The 23,461-nt window shown below is 45.4% G+C and overlaps 3 protein-coding genes across 4 annotated transcripts; 1 reads left to right on the forward strand and 2 right to left on the reverse strand.

The window, feature by feature from the left end:
- Positions 1-1,772: 1,772 nt before the first annotated feature.
- Positions 1,773-10,039, reverse strand: ERLEC1 (endoplasmic reticulum lectin 1). Its single transcript, XM_048298049.1, has 14 exons — positions 9,734-10,039; positions 9,095-9,199; positions 8,923-9,003; positions 8,418-8,495; positions 8,239-8,302; positions 7,123-7,163; positions 5,203-5,426; positions 3,987-4,116; positions 3,498-3,659; positions 3,157-3,216; positions 2,938-3,062; positions 2,425-2,502; positions 2,164-2,239; positions 1,773-2,023 (listed from the first exon to the last, which is right to left on the reverse strand). The coding sequence occupies exons 1-14, from the start codon at positions 10,037-10,039 to the stop codon at positions 1,952-1,954; spliced, it is 1,602 nt and encodes a 533-aa protein (XP_048154006.1). The 3' UTR covers positions 1,773-1,951.
- Positions 9,986-23,460, forward strand: ASB3 (ankyrin repeat and SOCS box containing 3). 2 transcript variants are annotated; one of them, XM_048298060.1, is made up of 10 exons: positions 9,986-10,063; positions 16,615-16,825; positions 17,127-17,288; positions 18,067-18,179; positions 18,540-18,675; positions 18,845-19,022; positions 20,339-20,536; positions 21,246-21,497; positions 22,255-22,388; positions 22,945-23,460. In XM_048298060.1, exons 2-10 carry the CDS (start codon positions 16,630-16,632, stop codon positions 23,190-23,192), a joined length of 1,617 nt encoding a protein of 538 aa, XP_048154017.1. In that variant the 5' UTR covers positions 9,986-10,063; positions 16,615-16,629; the 3' UTR covers positions 23,193-23,460. The 2 variants fall into 2 exon arrangements, with proteins under 2 accessions (XP_048154017.1, XP_048154015.1); XM_048298058.1 differs by lacking the exon at positions 9,986-10,063 and adding an exon at positions 13,043-13,125.
- Positions 11,234-15,991, reverse strand: CHAC2 (ChaC glutathione specific gamma-glutamylcyclotransferase 2). Its single transcript, XM_048298089.1, has 3 exons — positions 15,813-15,991; positions 13,960-13,995; positions 11,234-13,188 (listed from the first exon to the last, which is right to left on the reverse strand). Exons 1-3 carry the CDS (start codon positions 15,945-15,947, stop codon positions 12,805-12,807), a joined length of 555 nt encoding a protein of 184 aa, XP_048154046.1. The 5' UTR covers positions 15,948-15,991; the 3' UTR covers positions 11,234-12,804.
- Position 23,461: the final 1 nt, after the last annotated feature.

The raw sequence follows: 23,461 nt of genomic DNA on the forward strand, positions 1-23,461 counted from the left end.
GGAAATGGACTTGTCTGTGGGAAGCAGCTCTACCTCCTGAAGGTGTAGGAGCAAACTTAAGTCAGCTCTTGGTCAGGAAGGGATGGGAGAGGAGGGGGAGCAAAGCATGATCCCTCTGGAGGTGGATGTGGGTGCTGGGGCAGGAATAGCTGTGAGCATGGAGTTTCCTGCACAAGGGGAAGCCGAGACTGAGGAACACGTGTTTGGCAAGAGCCTGCTTGCTCACATCACGGCAAAAGCTGCTGTTGGGGGGCACCAGGTGCTGTGACTGCTGAGTCAGGGATGTGCTTCCCCCTCCCGCCAGGGAGTTCCCTCCGTTGCAGGGAATTCTGACATCCCACAAAATAACTATTCTTGGCTTGCCCTCTGAGCTAATCCCCACAAAGAGGGATGTGCAGGAAGGGTGGGTGTGTTGGGTTCCCTTCCTTGGCACAGCCTGAGGGATGCTGAGGCTGCCCAGAGCTGGGTGGCTCCAGCCTTTCCTCAGGGCAGCCTTGAGCCAAAATAAAACCATTCCAAGGGATCGTGCAGGTCTGGAGCCGTAACAAGAGGATCCAGCCAGTCCCTTGCACAGGCAGCAGGTGAAATGCTTTCATCTTTTCCTACTCTGTGTTGGCTGCTGATGCCTCTGGCAGACAGGACAGGATGCCTCATGAGATTGGTCCAGCTGTGACTGTTGAGGGGAGTAAAGGAAGAAAGTTAAGGATCTGAAGTCTGGAGAACTTTGGTTTTAATGTCTTCTCTTTCTAAAGGTTCCTGGATTAAAACTTTGTGCTTGTTTAGCTAATGCTTCACAGGAAGGCTGGGAACAGGGGAATCTGGGTACAAGACTTTTCTGGGGGAAACAATCTATGTACAAGACTCTTTCTTCCCCTTTTCCAGCTCCCTCTGTCACCTTGCTGAGCTTCAGAAATCAGGATATGAGCAAGAAAAATGACTGCCAATTTAACTGCCAAATCATGCTGCTGCTGCTGTTTAGGTTTTCTGCTTGGTGAGACACTGAACAGGTTCTGTTGCAACAGTCTAGCCGCTCAGGGGAGTATTTTGGGCATTATCTGTCCACTCATCTGCCATGTGGGTGGCAGGTCCTGCCCCACAGCCATTAGAAATTCCTGGGCCTTGCATAAAGGCTGCAGAAAAGAGGAAGTGTGGTGGGCACATGGAAGTGACCGACAGGCACAGACCGGACACTGTTGCTACAGCCCCAAATGTCCAAGGCTCTGCTGGGTGTTGGCCATTACAAACTTTTTCAAAAATATAACATAAGTCCACTTCAGCTCCTGTCAGCAGTATTTCAACTTATCTGAGCCCTCCCACTTCTAGGAATGTCTAGTGCCAGCAGATTAAAACTTCCCAAATGTTCTTTGTGAGGTACACACACTACAGGGAACTGGACCTGGTGGCAGGAAGAATGTTCAGCAAAATAATTATATGAAAATGAACCCTACGGTGTTAAATAAATAAATGGAATGTCCTGGGAAGCAGCCCAGAAATAGCAGCTGAAGAGGGGTGAGGTGCAGTGACAGGAGAATACAATTCCCAGCAGTCAGAGTGAGGTAACATTGGTGTTTGGAGAAAGCAGGAACAGTAGGAGAATCATGAGTGGTGTTGTGGCTCCTGCACGAAGTGTTGGCTTCACCTTTTCCTTCTGTTTGCAGCTGAACTCCTCCCTTGAAGCTTCAGGTTTTTTTGTGCCTTTTCTGAGTTGAGTTTACACCTTAATGATGCCACTGACGAGGGGGGAATGTGTCACACACGAGCCAGGCAGGAAGTGCAAGACAAGGTTTTAATCATTAAAAGTTTATCAATAAGCTCTTATATACACATAGTTATACACAAAGTGGTTCACAAGTCCCTCAGCTTGGAGAGCTGTGCTGGTGAGGCCTTTGTCAGCTCACAGACACTGTTCCCATGGGAATGCCAGGATCTGGCCTTGGGGGCTTTGCTGTCCTCAGCTGGGCACTGAGAGGAGCCCGTATTCATCTGCTGTATCCAGGATTTTACAGATCACTGGAGACTCCACCTGGAACAGAGAGACCAAACCATGAACTCAGCACTGCAGGAATCTTGGGAAGAGTCACTGGGAGAAAGGGGCCACCTTAAACATAGAACTGGAGATGTGCTCTACTCCCAGCCCTGACCTCAGGCTGTGTCCGTACGTACCCCAAGGATGTATTGGCAAGAATGAGGCTCCAACATGTAAATGGTCACAGCATGAGGGGAGTCAGATTCTTTACATCTGAAAATAGAGGAGAAATTGGGGGGGTTGGTAGGCAATAAGCACAAAGTAACACATGTATTTCACTGCTGTCTGCAGCATTTTATTAACAGATACTGCCTTCTGAGCTTTGTGACAACAGCAGCAGCTTTCCCCTCTGACCCAGGAAACAGACACAAAACATCACTTTGTAAAAGTTCACTTACTTCAACTTCACAGTCACCTGCCTTGGCTTGTCTGTCAAGTCACAAACATCTCCATTTCCATAGAAATGAGACACCATCCTGCCACAAAAGATCAGAATGGAAGAGTGTGGAAGTATTAAACACAATTTTTAAGCAGGCAGCTCAGTGGTGCGATCCAGCACCTCATCATTGGTTGAGTGTTTAATATACAAACCAATAGTAACAGATACACTATTATACTACACTAGATATTATTATACTATTATACTATATATTATACTATGTAACTATTACACTGTCACAAACAGCAATAGGCTGTATTGCAGTTACTGCAGAAGGAAAGTGTTGCTCAGTGTTGGAAGATTTTTCTCTGTGCCATATCCAAAGTGCTGAATTCCTCATTTGTGATGTTGACTGGGGGGTGAATCTGAACATACTCCTCTTGGCAGTTTATTTCATCTGTTAACAACCCGAATTTCACAGGACTGGGCCCTGTGTCCCAAGTGTGAGAGCAGGGCAGAGCCTGGTTGGTACCTGACTGTCTGGGTGCCGTCCTCTCGCAGGTAGAAGGTCCTGGCTGCATTCTTCCTCGACCACTCGATGTGCTCCTCCTTGCTCCACGTACCCACCACCACAGAGGTCTTGCCACTTTCTTTATCCTAGAACAGGAAAAGCTGATCACTACACCCTGTCCAGAGGATTGTATTTTCTTAACAGGAACTTAAAGGAACTAACAGAACTCTTTGAACGCACCTCGTGGTACTGGTGAACGTATTTGCCATAGCAGAATTCGTATTTCCACCAGCCAACGCCCTGGGGAGAAGAACAACCTCAGTGTTAAAAAGAACCAAACACAACCCCTAAAACAAACCCATCCTTTTCCCCCCAGACCCTAAACCAGCTGTTTCAGCTGTAAAACTCGGTATCTATTAGTTTATAAAAATCCATCACAGCTAATTCCGTTACCTGCTTTCATTTCACTGTCTGCTCAAATAAATTGAATTTCAACAGAAAAGTTCAATATAAAAATTAAACAAATGCATAAATTAGGATGTATTCCACATAGCTTTATTCCACATGGCTTTGCTGCTCACCCCATGGAAGCAGTAGGAACCACTGAGGAATTCCTTGATGAGCTGCTCGTCGGTCAGCTTGGAGATGTGGGTTGTCCCCACTGTTAACAGCTGGTGGCTCCCAACAGCCACAGGCTTGTGGATGGAAGAGAATTTCTCTTCTTTTGTTGAAGGCATTTCTTCCTGCAATTAAAGGATACAATTAAGTCCCCTGCAAAGTCTTACAAGTTACATGAACTTACTGAACACTGAATCAATTTTGGCACAGATTCAATTTTGACACTGAATCTGTTTTGGTCAATTTTAGCTGAAAGAAAATTCCAGTCAAAACCTTCACACATTTGTGAACTGTAGGCTACAGAGGCTACAAAATTTTAAATTAGTAGCCCACACTTGCTCTGTTTTCCTTCCAAAGTTTCAACAAGTTTAATGAAAGACTGCCACCATCTTATAAAATGTGTTAAACAGGGAAAACAAAGATTTTTCTATTTAAAATGAAACAAATCCTACCTCCTTAACCCTCCTAAAAGGCATCTTCAGCATTTCCTGCTGTTTCTCCAGCTGTTCCAGGTTGTGGGGTTTAAGTGGGGATCCTGGCAGGGACTGGCAGAAGATGTCATTCACAGGGGAAGCCCTGAACCTGCCCAGCAAGGTAAGAACAAGTCACTGTTACATCTTCAAGCACAGAAATCAGTTCAGTGCTCTGAGTGTCTGGATCTGCTGCTGCTCAGGTGGTGCAGGTGCATCCCTGGATGAGATGCCAGGTGTAGAGGGAAAGCCCTGGAGGCTGCGGCACTGCTTGGGGGTGCTTTGGGAACACATGACAGGAAGAAAGGGCATTAGACTTGAAATTTGGGTTGTGATCCCTGTGGTGACACTGGGCAGCATTGCCAGGCTGCCACCTCCACATTTCCTTATTTACCAAGGTGACGTAAGAGGGAGAATGATGATCCTGTGCATTTATTTTAAGAGTTTCCTGCTGGTGGCCAGGGACCCTTCCATGCCTGCCCTTGGGAAGGAGGCAGCAGCTCTGGATTGTATCTTTATCAAGCAACAGAACAAGTTGCCTGTGCACTTTCTGTGTTTTTCTCCCTACTGCTACAGAGGCTTAGAAGACTCACGCAGTAAACAGACAACAGTGCCAAGTGCAGCAGATAACAGAGTATGACCAAACTCATCCACATGAGAAAATTTACAGTGGAGACCAAACATTTACAATAGCAGCACTTAGTAACTCCAACTGCCAAGTGTTTCCAAAATGCAGGATTTTGCCTTCAGACTCTGTGGCCTGTTTCAGATCAGTGATAAAATACTCCCTTGTTCCAACATCTGTGTAAATCCATGACTCCTATCCATTATCTCCCCTTCTCTGTATGGCACATTCCCTTTGCAGTTCTCTTTACACCCCCTGGAAGGCCCAAAGACTCAGGGGATCCCTCAGATACATGGCACAGTTCAGGGAAGGGGAGGAAACAAGAACCCTACACTTGATTTTTGGAAAATAATACTGAAATTGTGAATTCTCCATATGGAAATGGCTTCTGGAGAGCTCCTCATGTTGGGAGGAGCTAAAATCGAGGTTAAGGTTATGGCTGGAGAAGGTACTTTTGGTTTTGTAGACTTTTAAAGTGTACACACATGGTATCTGCAGTCTTCAAATACCATGGAGATGATCCCTCAAGAAATGACAACGTAAGAGGAGACAGAAGTGTTCTGGGCACTGTACCTGTACTTGGGGTGGTTGCACAGCAGCGGGGTCAGGATCACCACCTCGTATTCACAGGTGGTGACTTCTGCTACGGAGAGGATCTCGTGCTTGGCCTCGGGGTGGCAGATGTACATCACTGTGCTGGACCTGGGCAGGTTCTGCCTCAGGCTGCAGGGTGTGCCATTGCCCAGCTCCACGGGGTAGTAGGGCGTCATCTGCCCTTCGATGTTTTTTGTGGGGATCTGGGTGAGGGAAAGCAACAGATCATAACCACAGGAAAGCTCTCGAGACTCTTCTGAAACAAAAAATGTTATTCCTGAGTGCAGAGCCAGTATGACTGGGTTAAAATCAGACCCTGTGTAGCTGTTTCTGCAACATCCAGACCTGTCCTGGTGTTCACCCAGACTGGGTCTGCCAGGCTCATCACCTGCAACACCAGACCCTAAAGAATCCAAAACCATCCTTGCAAAGTCATCCTGGCACCTGCACTATACCTCTCATCATTCCCAGCTCCAGGCTGTTCCTTATTCAGAGGATCCCACACCACCCATGGCTGTGGCTAACAAAGTTAAGGGTGTACACAAAGTAAATCCCACTTTTTCACACTTTTAAGTCAGCTCTCTTCAGGTTTGTTCCTTTGTGTTTCATCCAACTCTCTCTTTAAGAGATTAATTCCCTGAAGTGGTAAAGTCTCTTATCTTGGAAGCAGCTGGAGTTCCAGGGTTCCCAAAGTGCCCAAACCCACAAGCTGACCCTTTTTTACCCGTGTTGCTTGAGCTACTGAAGGTTTTCAGAGCTGAACAGACAGGGCTCTATGCTAAAAGACAAGAGGTGCCTTCTGGGGTCAGGACACTCCAGGGATCTGGGACCTTTCTGTCCCTCACCTGCTTTGGCTTTCAAGCCGCGTCACCCTGTCCCAGGCCACTGACTCCTCCCAGAAACTGCTCCACCATGAGTGAAGACATTCATGAGATTAAAGAGCCAACATGCCCCTTCCTGATAAGAGATTCCAGGAAATCCTGACATGGCAAGTGCATCATAAATACTGTCCAAGAAAAAGGCAATAAAAGACCTAATTTCCTCTGAAGCGGAAGGAAAAAAAGCTGCACTGGAAAACACTTTGTTTTCCTGGCTTTCCAAGAGGCACAGCTGTCACATTCTGCCCCCACACAACCTCCAAAATGCTCCTCAGGCCTGGGTATTGCTGAGATCACTGGACAACCACCACCCTGGGCTGTTCCAGGAGCACAGACACAAAAACTTCATTTCAGCATGAAAATGAAGGGGAACTGGCAGTAAGGTCAAACCTGCTCTCACTAATTCCAAACTCCAGCGTGCTTCAGGTATTCCCATTGTTTTGCTATAGAGTCAGCAACTCAGAATTGAGTTTTGGGGCCTAAACAAGTGGGGAAGTCCTCTAAGGGGAAAGGGAAGCACAGAGTTTTATGGGATGGGTCAGCAAGTCAGCTCCATCTCTTAGGGATTTTGTGCTGTAGGGCTTTGTTAAGTGTAAGTAAGTCATTTGAGTAGCAAGACTAAACAGATTTTCTGAGCTGGGACTGATAATTAAGAGCAAGAGAAGTGCAGTTCAGGAACAGTTTCATTTCTTGATACTCATTTTGGGAGGAGACTAATTACATCATCTTATGATTAGATTAGATATTAGGAAGAAATTCTTCCCTGTGAGGGTGGGGAGGCCCTGGCACAGGTTGCCCAGAGAAGCTGTGGCTGCCCCTGGATCCCTGGAAGTGTCCAAGGCCAGGCTGGATGAGGGTTGGAGCAACCTGGGACAGTGGAAGGTGCCCCTGCCCATGGCAGGGGGTGGCACTGGGTATCTTTGAGGTCCCTTCCAACACAGACCATTCTGGGATTCTATGATCATACATAAATTGCCTCCACTACTGATGGCAGAAGTTAAAATGGATGTTTTTCACTTGCCTCTTTTGCATCGTCTTTGGAATTTTCCTTCTCTTCTTGATCTAGGGAATAATTAAGAATGAGGTAAGTTTGTGCACTTGAAATAGAATGAAATTTTATACAGGGAAGCTTTTCTGGTTTGTGTATTTGCTGGTGCTTTATACACTGCCAAGAGCCACTCGCAGGTGTGAAAGAGGAAAGAAAGAAAATAACCACTGGTCTGAGGCCCAGAGCAAACAGAGCAAAATACACATCAGTTCATCACAAAACCACCTGGAGTTGGTAGGACGGGCCAAATCCAGCCCTGACACCAAGGCAGGGCTGGAGAACACGTCACTGTAGCTGTTTGGGAAGGGTGGGAATTGGACAGGAGACAGGCAGGTGCTTTGGAAGGAGCATGAGCTGCTGGACAGGAAGCAGGGAAAGGACACAGGACACATAGTCTGGCAGCTAAGCAGGAAGGGCAACAGCCTGACAGACTGAGCTATGGCGACCTGAAGAACCATCACACGTCAGCATCCAGCCCCACAAAACTGGTGAGTCGAATCAAACATTCTGTGCTCTGTACAGCAGCACAACGAGGCACCCCTGCGCAGCCGCTGCACCCACTCACCCAGACAGGCCAAACACGGCAGGTTCTGAAGCCCTGTTTCTTCCCAGGACTCAGATCCCTAACTGAGGGCTGCAGCTGGGGATCCAGGAATGGGATGAAAAGCACTACATTCCCCCCAAAAGACTGTAGGATTCCAGTTAATTGCTTCCAAGAAAACACTGGTGCCCATTTTCTACACACTAGCCTGGAATGAAACAAACACCCCAGCCTAGGTGATGTTTTGCTGTTCTGTTTCTGTTCTTTCCATCAACTCTGAATGAACACTTAGTCTGTGGATTTGAAAGACCTCTTTGAACTAATTTACAGCCAAAACGTGCTCCAGAAATCAATTATTCTGAACTGTTCTTTGAGTTTGGGACTCAGCAACCTGATTTCCACCAAAGTCCCACTCTAGGCACTTGAGTGTTTCTAAAGATCTGCACCAGGTTCCCTCCCTAAAAAAAGCTCTCAAACTGGTCAGACTGGAATAATTAAAACCCAAAAATATCATTAACATCAGCAGAATGAAATCATCTAAAACACACCTGGTTCTGACAATGGGTTCTTCATTATCATATTCCCCAGGTAGTATTCCTGGATGTTTATTTTCTACAATCAAAACAAACATCAGTTACCACCTTCCAAGCTTTTCCAGGGCATTCAAGTCTGCTGGAGGAGTTCAGCAGGAACATGCCAGTGGAGAAAGGGGTTGTGAGCAGCCTACCTGCCCTGTTTCCTTCTCCTCGTGGTACTGACGGATGTGTTTTCCATGGCAGACCTCATAAGTCCAGTAAGATTCAATCTTAGAAATAAAATACATTTTAAAAATTATCTTTATATGTATTTACACACCACAAAACCACCCAAATGTTGAATTTTGCAGCAAACTGCTGGAGCACCCTCAAAAACAAGAGCACAGCCAGTGGTCTCAGTTTTGCCCAAACAAACACAGCAGAGAAAACTTCCCTGACTTTTACACAGATAAAACAAAGGGAAAAAAATAAATTAAAAAAAATAATAAAAATCCACATTTTTAACTGCTACCACAGCAACACATTTATCTGAATCCTGACATCTTCAATCACACAGAATTTTGTCAGCAATGTTAAGGCATAAAGTTGTAAAGACCTTGTTTCTTATTAGTATCTCATTTACTACCCTAAACCTTGACATGAACTGGACTGTAACCTTTTAACTGGCATTTAATGAACAAGACAGAGGTAACATACTCTATAGGAACAGCTGCTTTGCTTAAAGAGAGGCTCCAGCAGTTCCCCTGGAGTAGGACCTTTATAGTCCTTTTCTTCTTCCTGCAACAGAAGCATATTTCATGACATTAAAACTTACAATGTAAAGACTCATCTACAGTTTTTATTTACAAAACAACTCGCCTGAACTCACCTCGTTGCCACTGGCTATCAATGGCAGGAGACACTTGTACTTCTCTTTATCCACAGTGGTCATGATGATATAATTGTCCTCCTTGTACAGGACACCCGTCGTTGGCTGAGGAAACAACCAACCCACGGATCAGACAGGCAGGGGGGTTTTTTAATGCTACTTATTAGAAATACCCTTGAATTCTGAGTGGTGCGCCAGAGTATTTCCTGTGATTTAATGGTACCACAAGACTGGGGTTTGGTGGTTAAGCTGACTGGGAGTTGCTTGCTGTCGCCTTGGCTTTGGACCTTCTCCCTCCAGCCACATTCCCGATCCCCTCCAGATCCCCGATCCCCTCCAAATCCCTGATCCCCACCATATCATGGATCCCCTCCAGCTGCCCGATCCCCTCCATGATCCCCTCACTCCTGCTCGCCCATTTCAGACCTTTATTGCAGCCCCCAGTCCCAGCCATCCCCCTTCGCCCCCAGCCCTCCCCAAGCCGCTTTCAGCACAGAATCCCGCGGGATTCTCTCCCAGCTGCCGGGCTCCCTCCGGCGGCGGAGCAGCCCCACCCGAGCCCCCCTGTGTGGCGGGGAGGCTCAGACCGCTCCCCGGGCGGAGCGGCCGCGCGGGCCCCCGGCCCGGCCCGGTACCGACCAGACTGAGCTCGGTGCCGGGCCAGTTCACCCTGAACGGGATGTCGTCGCTGAGCTGCGGGAGTGCCCGGCCGCCCTGGGCCACCGCCGCCACGGCCGCCAGGAGCCCGCAGAACAGCGCCGGGGCCGGGCAGGGCGGCCGCAGCCCGCAGCCCCTCCGGGGGGCCGGGGCCGGGCTCGGCGGCCGCAGCCCGCAGCCCCTCATGCCGGCCGGCGGCTCCGCCGAGGCCGCACCGCACCGCCGCCACGTCGGCTTCCGGCAGCCGCGATCAACAACCGGGGCAGCGCCCGCCGCCGCCAGCGGCATCCGGGGCAGCGCCCGCCGCCACAGGTGAGGGGCCGGGCGGGCACGGAGCGGGCGGGAGAGCAGCGTGAGGGACTGAGGGAGGGAGGGAGGTGTAAGGAGTGTGAGTACGGGAAGGGAGGGAGGAATGGGAGTGAGTGAAGAGTGGGAGTGAGGAGTGTGAGGAAGTGAGTGAGCGACGGAGAAGTGTGAGGGAGTGAGGAATTTGAATGAAGAGTTTGAGAGAATGAGTGTGAGAGAGAAGTGGGAGTGAGGAGTGGGAATGAGGGAGCGAGGGGTGGATGAGGGAGGCGAGTGAGAGGAGGGGGGTAACGAGGGAATGAGTGGGGGGGGAATGGGATGCGAGTAATTAACTTTGGTCATTCGTGGCTGCACTAAGGGTTAAAAATAACCAGCAGGTATGAGGTTACAGCGTAAAAGCACTTTAAGGGCTCCTCTGTGTGTGCTTCTCTATACACTTGTATATGTGTGTGTATATATATACATATATGTATCTATACACCTGGGAACCCAAGGGGTCCGGCAGCCTTCACATCAGAGCAGGTTAGGCCAGTCCCATCTGATCCATGGGAAACGGAGCAGAGAAACGGTTGAAGAAGGAAAGACAGGAAATTAATTGGCCGTGCTATGGAGAATCCACTCATTACAGAGCCATGGAATCATTCTGCTTGGAAAATACCTTGGAGATCACGGAGTCCAACCCTTAAGTTTGGATTTCCCTCCTCTCTGCATTATCTTCTGTTAACAGTCATGGATGTGGCTGTTGTTTCCCCAGACACTGTTTGGGAACAGATTTAGCAGCGCCTCTGTGTGTGTGGCTGTGCAGCGAAGCCTACAGATCTAAGAATCCGTATTCTCACAAATATAGATCGAGTATAGCCAGTCAGAAAAAAAAATGAAGCCTAAATGGCCTATAATTTTTGAGGTAACAGATCTGTGAGGTGTTTGGTGGTGACCAAAGCTGGGGCAGAGCAGTGGCTTCAACCCCACACAGCAAGAACAAATATATGTATTATTATATTTCCCATGCTTTAATTAACTCCTGATGTGCCACAGTTTATAGTAGCCCCTGTGTGTTGTCATTGTCAGCCCCAACAGCAGTTTTATAATGAGGTGCAACGAAGACACACCTTGATGTCCATCCTCACATGGACACACTTTAAACATAGTATTTCTGGAGATTTCCAACCCCATTAGTCATTGTAATGCCTTTTTATTGCACTGAAGTCATACACACACACACACACACACACACACAGACTGGACCATATATTATTGCAATGTTTATGGATTTGGGAAGCAAATGAACCAACAAAGCCTTGGAGACAATTAAAGAGAGAGAATGTGGAGCTACACAGAATCACAGCATTTAAATAATTAGCGTTTTAAAGAGGGAATCGGCCCTGACGGTTCTGGATCATTACTGAGCACAAGCATCCCCTGCCCGGTTTTAAGGAACAAGGATAAGTCTTTGAGGAAAGAATTTTTAAAAAGGATTTTCAAGAAAGCAGAGAGTGCCATTGCACATTTTTACCTTTACAAATATAAACCAGGAAAATGTAAAGAAGAGAAAGGGTCGACCTTTTTAGGGGAAAAACACATGTTTTTGCAATTACTGATGCAGCATCCAGGCTTCGAGGCTGCTACTAAACACTTAAACATTCCCTGCATGGGAAAACAGGACGGTATGTGGTGTTTGAAACAGGACCTTTCATACCAAGATATAAAAATATACTTTTTAAAAAGTTAATAAAAATAAAAGTTTTGAGAAGCGAGACAAATCCCTGTGAGGATGGATACTCTTTGTGCTGATGGATTGCATCAGGAAGCCTACTGGCCTAGACTGGGGGCTTCCCAACCCTCTCGGGATGTCCATACACACCCCTAAGGTTACTGGAAAGAGGGTTCCTTCCTTAATTACCTTCTGTTGGTGAATCCCTGAAACAGGCTTAAAGTCTGTCCTTGGAGCTGGGATTTTTGAAGAGATGGGGCCACAACAGCATCTGAAGTAAGAGAGATGAGAGTTTCTATTCTTACTGTGTTGTGACTTCAAGTCATGCTCTTAGTTAATTTTGATATTTTGGGGTTATTCTTTAGATTAGGATTAAAAATTAAAACGAGTCACTGATAGGTTATGGCTTGTTTGAGTCAGAGTGCCCAGAGCTTTGGTTTCCAGGGCTTGACATCAGCAGCCAAGGGAAGGAATTATTTCTTTGACAATAAAATGGTTTATCCTCTGCATTTATATAAAGGGTGAAATGAGTAATTCAGTGGCATAACGTCATTTCAGAGAAGCTAAATGTTGATTTAAATGTTCTACTACGCAATTTAGGACAACCACTTAAAATTCTTGCATTGTGGTCTGGAATGACAAGAAACTATCACTTAAATCTATGGGACTTGTCTCTGCATGCTGATTTTGACCTCAAAAACATTCTAAATATTTATTTTAAACCTGAAATAATAATAAAACATGAAGAGAAGTTTAAGTGGTTGTCTTGAGGTGTAGTCTTTGGGTGAAAAGCTAAAACACCAAATTCAAACCTAAACCACTTTCCTCACTCCCCTCTCTCTGGACTCTTAAAGAGTGATTTTGGTAGTTTTGTTTTAAGTGACCAACTCCTATTCTGAATGCAGCATTAATTAAGATATGCAGTATTAATGAGGATAGCCCAGTACAGAGGAACGTTCCTCCCTGTCACACACCCGTGGCCAACAAAACCCGTCCTCTGAAGACAGAACCAGGTCGCTAAAAGCACGAGATTACTTTATAGACAGTTGAGACTTTGGCGCTTGTTCAAGAGCTCCTTGACCAGTGTCTCTAGGGAGAAGAGGTGCTCATCCACATCCTCTGGCACGAGGCTCCTGATGGAGTTGGCGAGCTCAAACAGGTATTCCGTGTTCCTGCCGCTAGGCCCGGCGGCGCCCAGGATCTGGCGCGCGATGTCCTCGAGTGGCGCGGGGCCCAGGTAGTTGGGGTTGTCGCGGGTGCCGATGTACAGCAGCACGTCGAAGGGCGGCACCGACGCGTCCTTTGGGTAGAAGATGACCGTGGTAGTCCTGTAGCCGCCCTTCTCCCGGAAATCCAGGTAGGCCTTCACTTCTCCTTCCTTCCCAGCTGGTAATCTGTAGGCAACGCCCCACACGCACCCCTGGCCGAAGAGAACTGGTTAAGAGAATACTCAGAACATCATTGTATTCAGGCAAAACTTGCAGAAAGCTACTTTTGTACCCTTCTGCTGCTTTGGCACTGTTTGTAACAGTCCCAAAATACAAGGGCAAATTGTTCATCCTCTTTCCTGCTAATGCTGAGGTTTTTCTGACAGAGCAATTTCTTGTTTTGTTAATAGTTGGAGTAGTAAATAGCCTCAGTGCAGACCACTTAAGGAGCTGGGAAAATGGACACAGAGTTTCTCCCTGACCTCATAAAATTTATGTCTGAAAATTATCAATTTAATGAATGCCCAATTTGAAGGAATTTTGATCAGGTCCCTTCTGTTTAGTGATGGTTTGGCAAGGACCTGAGTGTCACCTACACCTGTTACACACCTGAACTGGTGTGGTGTGCTGAGATACCTTCACAATCATGTTAACACCTTGTGAGGCTGAAATTAGAGCAGTTACATTTATCATTCGATGTTTATATCAAATCATGTATATTTGATATATGTTTATATCAAATTCTGCACCTCACAACTGGATAGCCAAAGTGACTATTCCAGAATATACATTCAAATATCCCTATGGTCATAACAGAGCCAAACTACTTCCAGTTTATTTAAAACAATCAAGAGCCCTTGGTGTAACTCTGGGAAACACTGAGAGAATTTTTCCCTAAAGATAACAGTTAGTTGCTTGTAGAGAAGCAAAAATGAATAAGAGAGTGGAAGTGCAACAGGACATTCTGTACAGCAGTACTGTACCTCAGCATCTTCAACAAGGGTCACAACTCTTCCAGGCTAAAATTTAAAAGAAGAAATTGTCATTCAGTCAGAGGCTTTTGCCCTAAATCATGAGCAAAAAGCAAACCAAAATGAGAAAAAAAAGCAAGGAACAGGAATGAAAGGCTCAGACCACTAATCCAGCACAATTCCAGTAAGGTCCAGATCCAGTATAAACATTTTCTGACAGTAGCTTTTGACAGTCTAGAGAAGCTTTGACGGACAACGTGTTAAATTCTGTGTGGACAGTGCCTGTGACACAAAAGTTAAACTAAAGGCAGTCAGAAATGGGCAGGGTTTGAATGTCCTTGCTTTACACGTGCTGTCCAGACTCAATTCTATTCTTGTTTAAAACAGTGACAATTAATTTAATTAACTACCCTCAAGCAGCCCTTGGAGCCTCACTGGACAGAGGGAGGATACTTTGTAAATGGCTTGTTTTTCCCAGTAAGTTAATTCTTGTAGGAAAAAGTAAGAAGCCAGTTTGTAAATACTGGAAATAAAAGTTGAAATTTGTTGCATAAAACTTTAAAACATAAAACCCGATGTTGAACTACATCTGCAGTTTAAAACTGCTGCTTTTGGCATCAAATTAGTTCTCACCCAGCATGAGCCATTTATTCCTGATCTGACTGATAAAACAAGGCAACAAAGCTACAAGAACACTAAATGATTCCTATTTCCTGAGGCGAAACGAGCCTGTTCCCATGATTCATCACAGATAACTTAAGTGTTCCTTTTGGAAGGTTTTTTCCATAGCCATTGACTTGTGCACTCACAATGGGCCACAAAGACTTTTGTGAATTATGGATTAAAGAGACATTCTGTGGTGGAAAACAACTTTCTTGTCTTTGCCAGAAGTGTCTGTAACTGTAACCTAAATACATTAAATTTCATTTAAATCTAATTTGATTTGATATGAAGGGCAGTGCTGAGGACAACTTCATGTTCAGGTGGGTTGTGTGATGGAGCAAGGATCTGTTTGCCTAAGGAAAGGCAGCATATTTAGTTAATTGCTTTGCAGAGTCCTTGTCTTGCCTGGAACTACCCAAAACAAACATTAAGAAACAAATTACTAAATACTTATTGATCAGAGAAATTAATTACTGTTTGCACTACTGGGGATAATCCTCTGAAAATATTTTTTACATACCGCTAACATGTAATTTACCGTATATTTGTAAGAACTGTTTTTCCTCGTTGCTGTTCTTTAACGTGTGTCAAGGGGTGGCTCAAGCTGTGTTATCTTTGAGCTCTGTGCAAGTTATTTTACGGTGTTTGAGGTTCTAACGAGTGTCATTTACATCTGGATGAAACCTTCCACGCAGCAAGCTGTGCTATTTAAAATAATCCTGATGCCTTTTCTCTTTTAAAGCCGTATTCCAGGTTTACAGTGGAGTTACCTGGGTGCAGGTTATACCTTATCCTCACCCCTGTGACTTAAAAATACATGGCATTGGGAATGCTCACTTTGGACTTTTAGTTTCTTTTTCTTGCTGGGTTTTTTCTTTTCTCCTTTTCCAAACTGTGAAGAATTTTAGAACTGTAAGTATTTCCTAATCCGCGAATTTTCATATGAGAGTAAAATAAATTAAAATACAGTGGGGGGTTACTTAGATCAATAGTTCTGGCTCTTCTGATTCCCTGTGCACAGCCTGACAGCCGCCCCTCACCGAGGGTTAACGTCCTAAATGACCAATCTGGGCATTTCTGAGCCATCTTTAAAGGGAATTGTGTTGTTTGTGGGGTTTTTGGCAGCCCTTGCGGGCAGCTCTGGCCGCGGGGCAGGGCCCGGGCCCGACGCGGCGGCCGCGCTCCCCCCGCCCCCGGCTCACCTTGCCCGGCACCCCGCGGTGGTCGGTGCTGCCCTGCCAGAAGCGCCGGCTGTAGCCCCGGACTCGCCCCACCAGCTTCTCCTGGTAGGGGAAATCCACCTTCCAGATGAGGGAGCCGTAGCCGAACACCCACATGGCGGCCCGGCCCGGCGGGGCCTGCGCAGAGCCGCGGGGCGGCCCCGGGCGAAGGCGGCGGCAGCGGGGCGGCCCCGGTTGGGCTGGGGCGGCTGCGGAGCCTCGCGGGGTCGGCGCTGTGGCGGCTACCGCGGAGATGTTCATCGGCCCGGACCGCCTTCCCCAACCCCACAAACGACCGTGACCCCCCAAAACCCAGCAGCGACCACATCCCAAACCCACAAACAACCTCCCCAAGCAACCGCCTCGCCCCCCAGTCCTACAAACAACCGCATCGCCCCGAACAACCACCTTGCCCCAAACCCCTCTACCACCTCCCAAACAGCCACCTCTGCCCCCAGACCCCACAAAGAACTACCCCTCAAACCCATAAAACACCATCTCTCCTCCAACTCCACAACCTCCGCTTAAACCCCCAGCCACCTCCCCAAACACCTTCCAAACAACCACCTCCAAAACAACCACCTTGCCTCAAACCCCACAGCCATCTCCCCTCAAAATCCACAAACCACCTGCCCCAACCCCCCCAAGCTAACTACCCCCCCAAACCACCATCTCCCTACCAACCAAATCCTCTGCACAACAAACAAAACCCCCCTCGTTTATATACTGTACCAACACGCATCTCTCTCTTTTTTTTGCCTCCTCTCCTTTCCTCCTCCTGCAGAGTTCCACACCAGGGATGGATTTCACGGAAGCTTATTCCGACCGGTGCTCGGCTGTGGGCCTTGCAGCCAGAGAAGGAAACGTTGAAATACTGAAGGAATTAATTAATCGGGGATACAGCGTTGATGTCCCGGATAACAGGAGGTGGTTGCCCATCCACGAAGCGGCAGCACACAATTCCAGTGATTGCCTGAAGCTGCTCATTGATACAGGTAAGGAAAATCTAATGGGAAATCGTGTGGTTTGCTGCTAAATTACCCTGTCATAGAAGATACAATTTACATAGATTTATCCTGTTCTTGTTTGGGGATTTCGTGTGTGGTTTCACAGCTGCGGTAAAGAGGAGTTGGCGCGGTTCAGTTAACGGGTGATACTTGAGGTGATAACAGCACATTCATGGGTGTTACATAGGCCACACATCTCAAATAACTCTGTTATTTTCTTAAAATGATTGTGTTTTGTAATTCGCTGCTAAATATCCCTTTTTTCCCCCGTCATTATACTCTTCTGCAGCTCCATCTGATGACTACATCCACTCAAGGACGTTTGAAGGTCTGTGTGCTCTGCACCTCTCAGCCCGTCACGGCTCTGTGGAATGTCTCCGGGTTCTCCTGGAAGCTGGGGTTGACCTCAACAATGTCACCACTGAATCTGCCACCACCCCACTCTTCCTAGGTGACATGAGCTTTCCTCAAATCCCAAAGAGTTTAAACCCACCAGTTTAAATTCAAGTTTCTCCAAGGTTCAACTCGCCACAATTCCTTTGCTGCCTGCCACGCTCCATTTTTTTGTAGCCTAAATGCCAGGCTTTAGACTCAGAGGTGGAGTGGGTGTGGAAATGACCTTTTATGTACCGGTGTATCTTCTTAAGACAGTGTTTTCAAACAAGATTACAAAAGCAGATTTGTTTTCTGCATCAAGCACAGAAAAACTTTAGAAGGTACAGGCTGTATGAGGCTGTTTCAAGTCTTTTTTGTTTTTCTAATTCCTCCCTAATTCTTATGTAAAAATTATTTTTGACATTCCTAGTTAGGCAATTAAGGTCCATTATTTTAGCATTTTTTCTATGATTTATGTTTGACATAATTAAATGCTTAAAACTTCAGTTACAGTGAATCCTGAGGGTCTAAATCGTCTGATTAAATATTTTTATTTATGTACTCACGTCTGTACCCAGACATCATGGGTGCCGTGTTACCTTTGTTTCCAAGTCTTTTCCAAGTTTGGGGGAATTTTGGTATCATTTCCATTCTCCAACACTGTTTTGGGGATCTAAATATAAAAGACAAGTAACTATATAATGGGCAAGTTTAAAAAAATTACTATTATTGTTTCAGGATGTTGGCAGTGAGACATTTTGAGCTCTTAAATCCAAATACTTAAATTATTTCTTTTGAAAATTCTTCAATAAGAATTCTTTTTATTTTTTTTTTTAACTAATGTTCCATGGAAGCTGTTGAAAATAGACACGCAGAGGTTGTCAAGTTTCTGCTCCAACATGGAGCAAATGTTGAAGGTTCTCATTCTTGGTCTGGATGGAATTCTTTGCACCAAGCTTCCTTTCAGGTAACCTGTGAGCAGATCATATAATTACCATGTAACTGGTGTATTCTGAGGGCTAATTATTTATTTAATGATTATTGCATTTTTGTCACTAATTTTTCCTAACTTACCCTAGCAGTGGTATGCTTGTACTTAAAAATATGTTGGTTTAATGGTTCTAACACCTACAAATGAGTTTTTCATGTAAATGAGCAAAAGTGATCAATTTGAACTTGTCTAATTTCTTTTACTGTTAATTTTTCAGCGCATGTTCAGAATATTGAATATATTGTGGGTTCTATTATTTCTATTTGGAACATGTGGGGAAAAACCAGATCATGTAATCTTGCTTTCCTGCTGGTTAAGAATAAATATTTGTTTCAGGGTTCCACGGAGATTATGCAAATGCTCCTGGAGAAAGGGGCCAGCAAGGACTGTCGGGATGACTTTGGAATTACCCCTCTGTTTGTGGCTGCTCAGTATGGCCGGCTGGAGAGTCTGCGTCTGCTTCTGTCCCATGGTAACCACGATCCTTCATTTCCCTTGCTGCTTCCAGCAACTCTTACTAAATGCAAGTTTGAATAGTAGAGGTTTTATTTCCTTTTTGCTGCAGAAAACTTGCTGAGTTTGAAGCCATCCTGTGAAAATTAATGACTGATGGATGTGACTTTGGTTTTGTTTTGTGTCAGGTGCAGATGTCAACTGCCAGGCCAAGGACAGGGCCACTCCCCTGCTGATTGCTGCGCAGGAGGGACACCTGGATTGCGTGGAGCTGCTGCTGGCAGCAGGGGCAGACCCAAACCTCTACTGCAACGAGGATAACTGGCAGTTACCCATTAATGCAGCAGCTGAGATGGGCCGTGCAAAGTAGGTGCTTTCAAAGGCATTCAGACAGAAGGTCCTGGTCACACAGATCTGATCCCCAAAGGAGGAAGTTCAGCCTTAAAAGGGAGAAAAATTTGAGTGTTCAAACTGATCTGTAGTTTAGAAGTCCTGATTATTTTCGTATTTTAAATGTCTCTTAGGAGTTTCTTCCACACTCACAGGGAGTAGGTTTAGATAGAATAGTAGAGAAAAATGCTTCCCTGTGAGGGTGATGAGGCCCTGGCACAGGTTGCCCAGAGAAGCTGTGGCTGCCCCATCCCTGGAAGTGTTCCAGGCTAGGTTGGATGGGGCTTGGAGCAACCTGGGATAGTGGAAGGTGTCCCTGCCCATGGCACGGGGTGGAACTGGATCACCTTTGTAGTCCCTTGCAACCCCAAACATTCTGTGATTATGTGATTTTTAATTCAGCATCTAACCTGGGTTTGATCCGTGTCCTAGAGAGTTTAAAGGGTTTTCCACAGTGCTGAACCAGATATCAATTCACTCCATGGCCATATTACTTTTCCTTTTAAAAGTATAAGTAACAATGTTATACATTATACATGACTTGAACAGCTGCTAATTACAATTATATTCCTAACCATTAAGTAGCAGAAGTAATTCTATGCAAATTGAATTAACTGAACCAGCCAGAAAAATCAAAGCCACAAAACAGTTTCTTTAGTCCTTCCAGAGATGCATTTGTAGCTTTGCTCAGTTTCAGAGGTACAAGTCAGTTCCAGAGCAGAGAGCCAAGAGTGGAAGGAAGTTTTGGGAGTAGACCACTGCGGAGAAGCATCTCTCAGGAACTCCATGATTCTCACGTGTGACAGCATTTAAATATATAAATGATGATGCATCACTGGCAACCCTTAAGCAGCACCAGTAATTTCCAGCAGCAGAGGAACTTGTGTTTGTCACTAATGTGATGTGGCCTGGGGTGTGAGCTGTAAACAGAAGGATTTTTCTCTTTCATAGAACTAGGAATTCATTTCATTTGCAACTCACATTTCCAGTGTGCTTCCAAACTTCCTTGGAGTTGGGATTTAATGTGTGGTGGTGTTGTGCTGCTGTAAAAAGAATTGTTGGATTGTAGGAAGTAGCTGCCCCTGGTTTGGTTTCAAATACTTCTTTTCCATCCTAAATCCATCCCAAAGCACGTTTGCCAGGGGTCTGTGTATGAATTATAAAGCTGCAAACTCAAGAGTGAAAAACGACTATTTTCTTCCAAAGCTGCAATGACCCTGTGAAAAGCTGACCATGTGTTTAAGATTAATCCTTGCCTAAGATCAGAAAACAGTGGTTTTAAATATCTGCAGGATACTGGAGTTGCTGATTCCAATCACTGACCGGATTTGTGACAAGGGCGAGGGCAAAGTGAGCCCCGTGTATTCCGCGCTCTACGGCGGGTACGGGGAGTGCCTGGAAATGCTGCTTGAGCAGGGCTTCAGCCCAGATGCTCAGGAATGCCTGGATTTCGACTGCAGGTCCCCCATGTGTATGATCTTCCAAAAGCAGTAAGTAACCTCTTCTATTTTGAAATTATATTCGCTTTAACTAACTTACTTTAGACATGCAATTTCCCGCCTTTCTCCCTCAATTGCTGTCTATCATATAATATTTTTCCAGAATTCCAGTGTGTTCCCCCTTTGCAAGCACTCCTCATTAATATTCCTCCTTGGGAATGTTAATGTGGAGTCCTGGAATGTGGCTCATGTGCTGTGTTAAGGAAAACATCTTCAAAAAAGGCTTTTGAATCCTCTCAGATTTTAACAGATTATTTCTTGTACATGGGTTGAAATTTATTTATGGTGTAGGTGCTGCCATTTCCCTTAATGAGGTTTGTTCGTAGTGAATTTAGTTCGTGGCATGCTCCTAGGAAGCTGCCTTTAAAAATCCTTGGACACCATTTTTCTCTTTCTGTCCTGGTGTTGCTTTATAATAAATAAATTAGGAAGGGATGCAGAGCAGGTGGCTGCTGAACTGTCCTGTGAATGAGGCAGATAACGTGTCACCACTTCTATGAGGTAATGTGCCATCTAAGCACTAAAAAGCAACACTAATTATCAGTCATCATCTCCGTCCTTATCCGGTTACCTTGTTGCAACAGGTAATGACAAAAGGATTTTAATACAAACATTTTAAAGTGTTTTATTAGAGACAGATGTAAAAAGTGCTTCCTGAGGGAGAACTCACGGGATGCACTGTTCCTTCTCCTGCTCACAGGTACTATCAGTTCATTGATGTTCTCCTGAAATACGGGATCACCCTGCGTGGGATTAACTTGGCACACTGCCTGTGCCATAAGAAGTTTGCTCTGTTCCGGCGCTTCCTGAGGCTGGGCTGTTCCCTGCCCTCAGAGGAGGAATTAACGGACTTCATCCACTACAGCAGCACGGTGCAGAAGGAATACAAGGAGTGGCTGCCCTGTCTGCTCCTGGCTGGCTTCAACCCCGTGAATTTCATGTGCAGGTTCTGGTAAGCAGGGAGCCTTGCCTTTATTGACTTAAAGGTCTCCTGCTAATGTGCAAAGTTGCTACTGAAGGAGGGCTTTCACAGGATGGCCCTTGACAATCAGTTGCCACCATCAGGAATGGGAGGGGTTGTGGAAAGTCTGAAATAAATCATTCACACGTCATGTCTGGGGGCAGCAAAACAGTTTTATTTAGGAAGAATGCCAGACTGGAAATTGCCTTTTTCTAGGGTAGCAATACAGCATCACTTCCCAAATTTATATTGAACATCTCTTATTAATCCCCAAATTTAGCTGCAAGTTTTGTGTGTGTGATACTTCAATACAGCCATGCTAAGAAGAAATTCCAATGGGAGAAATAGCTCAGGAGGGATGGGAAACAAATGGGAAGTGATGCTGGGCCAAGGCTGGGAGGAGAGGAAACGGATGCAGTTTGAGACTGTTTTGTTTAACACAATATGGCAAAAATTCCAGTCAGATTTTTTAAAATTGTTATTTTTATTGAAGTTTTTCTACATACAAATAACTTGTAGCTTGGTGATATTTTCTATTTAATTGGGCACTACATGATTAAACTTAATATTTAGAGTTATGAAATATTTGTATTTTCTGCAGGCTGTAGTAAACACACTTGAAGTTTGCAGCTCAGTGACTGAACAAATCTCACTGTCTTTGTGTATCACATGTGATGCTTTTTGGTCTTTTATTCTGTAATCCACAAATACTTTTAAAAGGTATTTTAGGGGAGTTTTTGTTATGCAGGATTTTCTCCATGAGCGAGGATGTCCTTAATTTCATCCTGGAGTTCATGAATTGGAGCAGACTTCCTCCAGTTGTGGAGCAACACCTTTCCCAATACAGGGAGAAGTTCACTTGGACTTCCAAGAGCCATTTTGGTAAGAAATACAGACAGGAAAATGATGTCTCCAGGTATCCAGCTTCCAGGCTGCAGGTGGGGAGATTTAGTGGAAGATGACAATATGACTTAGTTATGTTTTATTTTTTTAATTTGATTTGTATTTCCAATGAGGCATCTGTCCTGTTTTGTAGGCATTGGACAGTAATTAAATACAAACCATAAAAAATGTAATCAAAATGTGACCAGGCAAAAAGCTTCAATTGGTTGTGCGGGAATTTTTCATAGTTCAGCCTTCAGAAAAGCAGGTCGTGTTATGTGACTGAAAAACTGCACTTTGTTAATTATTCTTTGTGTCTTTGTTAATTATTCCTTCCAAAGAAAATTCTTTAAAAGGGTCTGTAATCATTTTTAAGTTGTTCAAGTGATAATGTCATTTAATACTACTTCCTTTGGAATGTTTGAAACTAATGAGGATGTTTTTGGAGTTAAAAAAAAAAAAAAAGGTGCGGGGGTTATTTGGGGCAATTGAGATTAGTAAATATATTAGTGTTGTAAGAGCTGCTCTGTGTTTGACTTGGGGTTTCATTTTCCAGCCTTCCTTCCTTCCCTGTCTCACCTGTGCCGCCTGGAGATCCGGTCCCTGCTGGGGAGCGAGCGCCTGCGCTCGGAGCGTGTGATCCGGGAATTGCCGCTGCCAGCCTGCCTCCAGGACTACCTGCTCTACCTGGATGTGCTGAGAGCCAACACTGTCCCAGATGCAGAGGACTCCCTGGAGCAGAGAGAGGAGGGAGCTCCTTCCAGTCACTCCGAGGCTGAGGATATGGAGGAGGGACACCAGTAACACCAGTGCTCGGTGACGGCGGTGCCAGTGCCTGGACTCCGCAGCTGCAGGTTTTGTAATGGGAATCAGGAGACACGGGTGGAGAACTGCTGTAAATATCTGTTGTAATCATTCTTTTCACGCTGTAGTTTTATACGACATCTAGAAATTTCCTAGGAGTTCTGTGATTTACTTGTTTAAAATCTGTTGTAGCTTTCTAAGCAAACATATTCTGTTTCTTTTCTAACTCTTGGGGAGTAAAATGAGCTTGTTCAGTGAACACACCTTAC

The sequence above is a fragment of the Corvus hawaiiensis genome, chromosome 3 (genome assembly GCF_020740725.1).
Source record: "Corvus hawaiiensis isolate bCorHaw1 chromosome 3, bCorHaw1.pri.cur, whole genome shotgun sequence".
NCBI lineage: Eukaryota > Metazoa > Chordata > Aves > Passeriformes > Corvidae > Corvus > Corvus hawaiiensis.

Excerpts from the sequence above, each read along its gene's own strand:
- ERLEC1 (XM_048298049.1), bottom strand. The coding sequence starts at position 10,039 with ATGCCGCTGGCGGCGGCGGGCGCTGCCCCGGTTGTTGATCGCGGCTGC. Across the intron at positions 8,496-8,922 it reads AAAGCAGCTGTTCCTATAGA|ATTGAATCTTACTGGACTTA; the intron begins GTATGTTACCTC and ends TTTATTTCTAAG. Across the intron at positions 2,024-2,163 it reads CTTGCCAATACATCCTTGGG|GTGGAGTCTCCAGTGATCTG; the intron begins GTACGTACGGAC and ends TCTCTGTTCCAG.
- CHAC2 (XM_048298089.1), bottom strand. The coding sequence starts at position 15,947 with ATGTGGGTGTTCGGCTACGGCTCCCTCATCTGGAAGGTGGATTTCCCC. Across the intron at positions 13,996-15,812 it reads ACCGCGGGGTGCCGGGCAAG|CCTGGAAGAGTTGTGACCCT; the intron begins GTGAGCCGGGGG and ends TTTAAATTTTAG. Across the intron at positions 13,189-13,959 it reads CCCTTGTTGAAGATGCTGAG|GGGTGCGTGTGGGGCGTTGC; the intron begins GTACAGTACTGC and ends CTCTTCGGCCAG.
- ASB3 (XM_048298060.1), top strand. The coding sequence starts at position 16,630 with ATGGATTTCACGGAAGCTTATTCCGACCGGTGCTCGGCTGTGGGCCTT. Across the intron at positions 18,676-18,844 it reads GCGTCTGCTTCTGTCCCATG|GTGCAGATGTCAACTGCCAG; the intron begins GTAACCACGATC and ends GTTTTGTGTCAG. Across the intron at positions 19,023-20,338 it reads GCTGAGATGGGCCGTGCAAA|GATACTGGAGTTGCTGATTC; the intron begins GTAGGTGCTTTC and ends AAATATCTGCAG.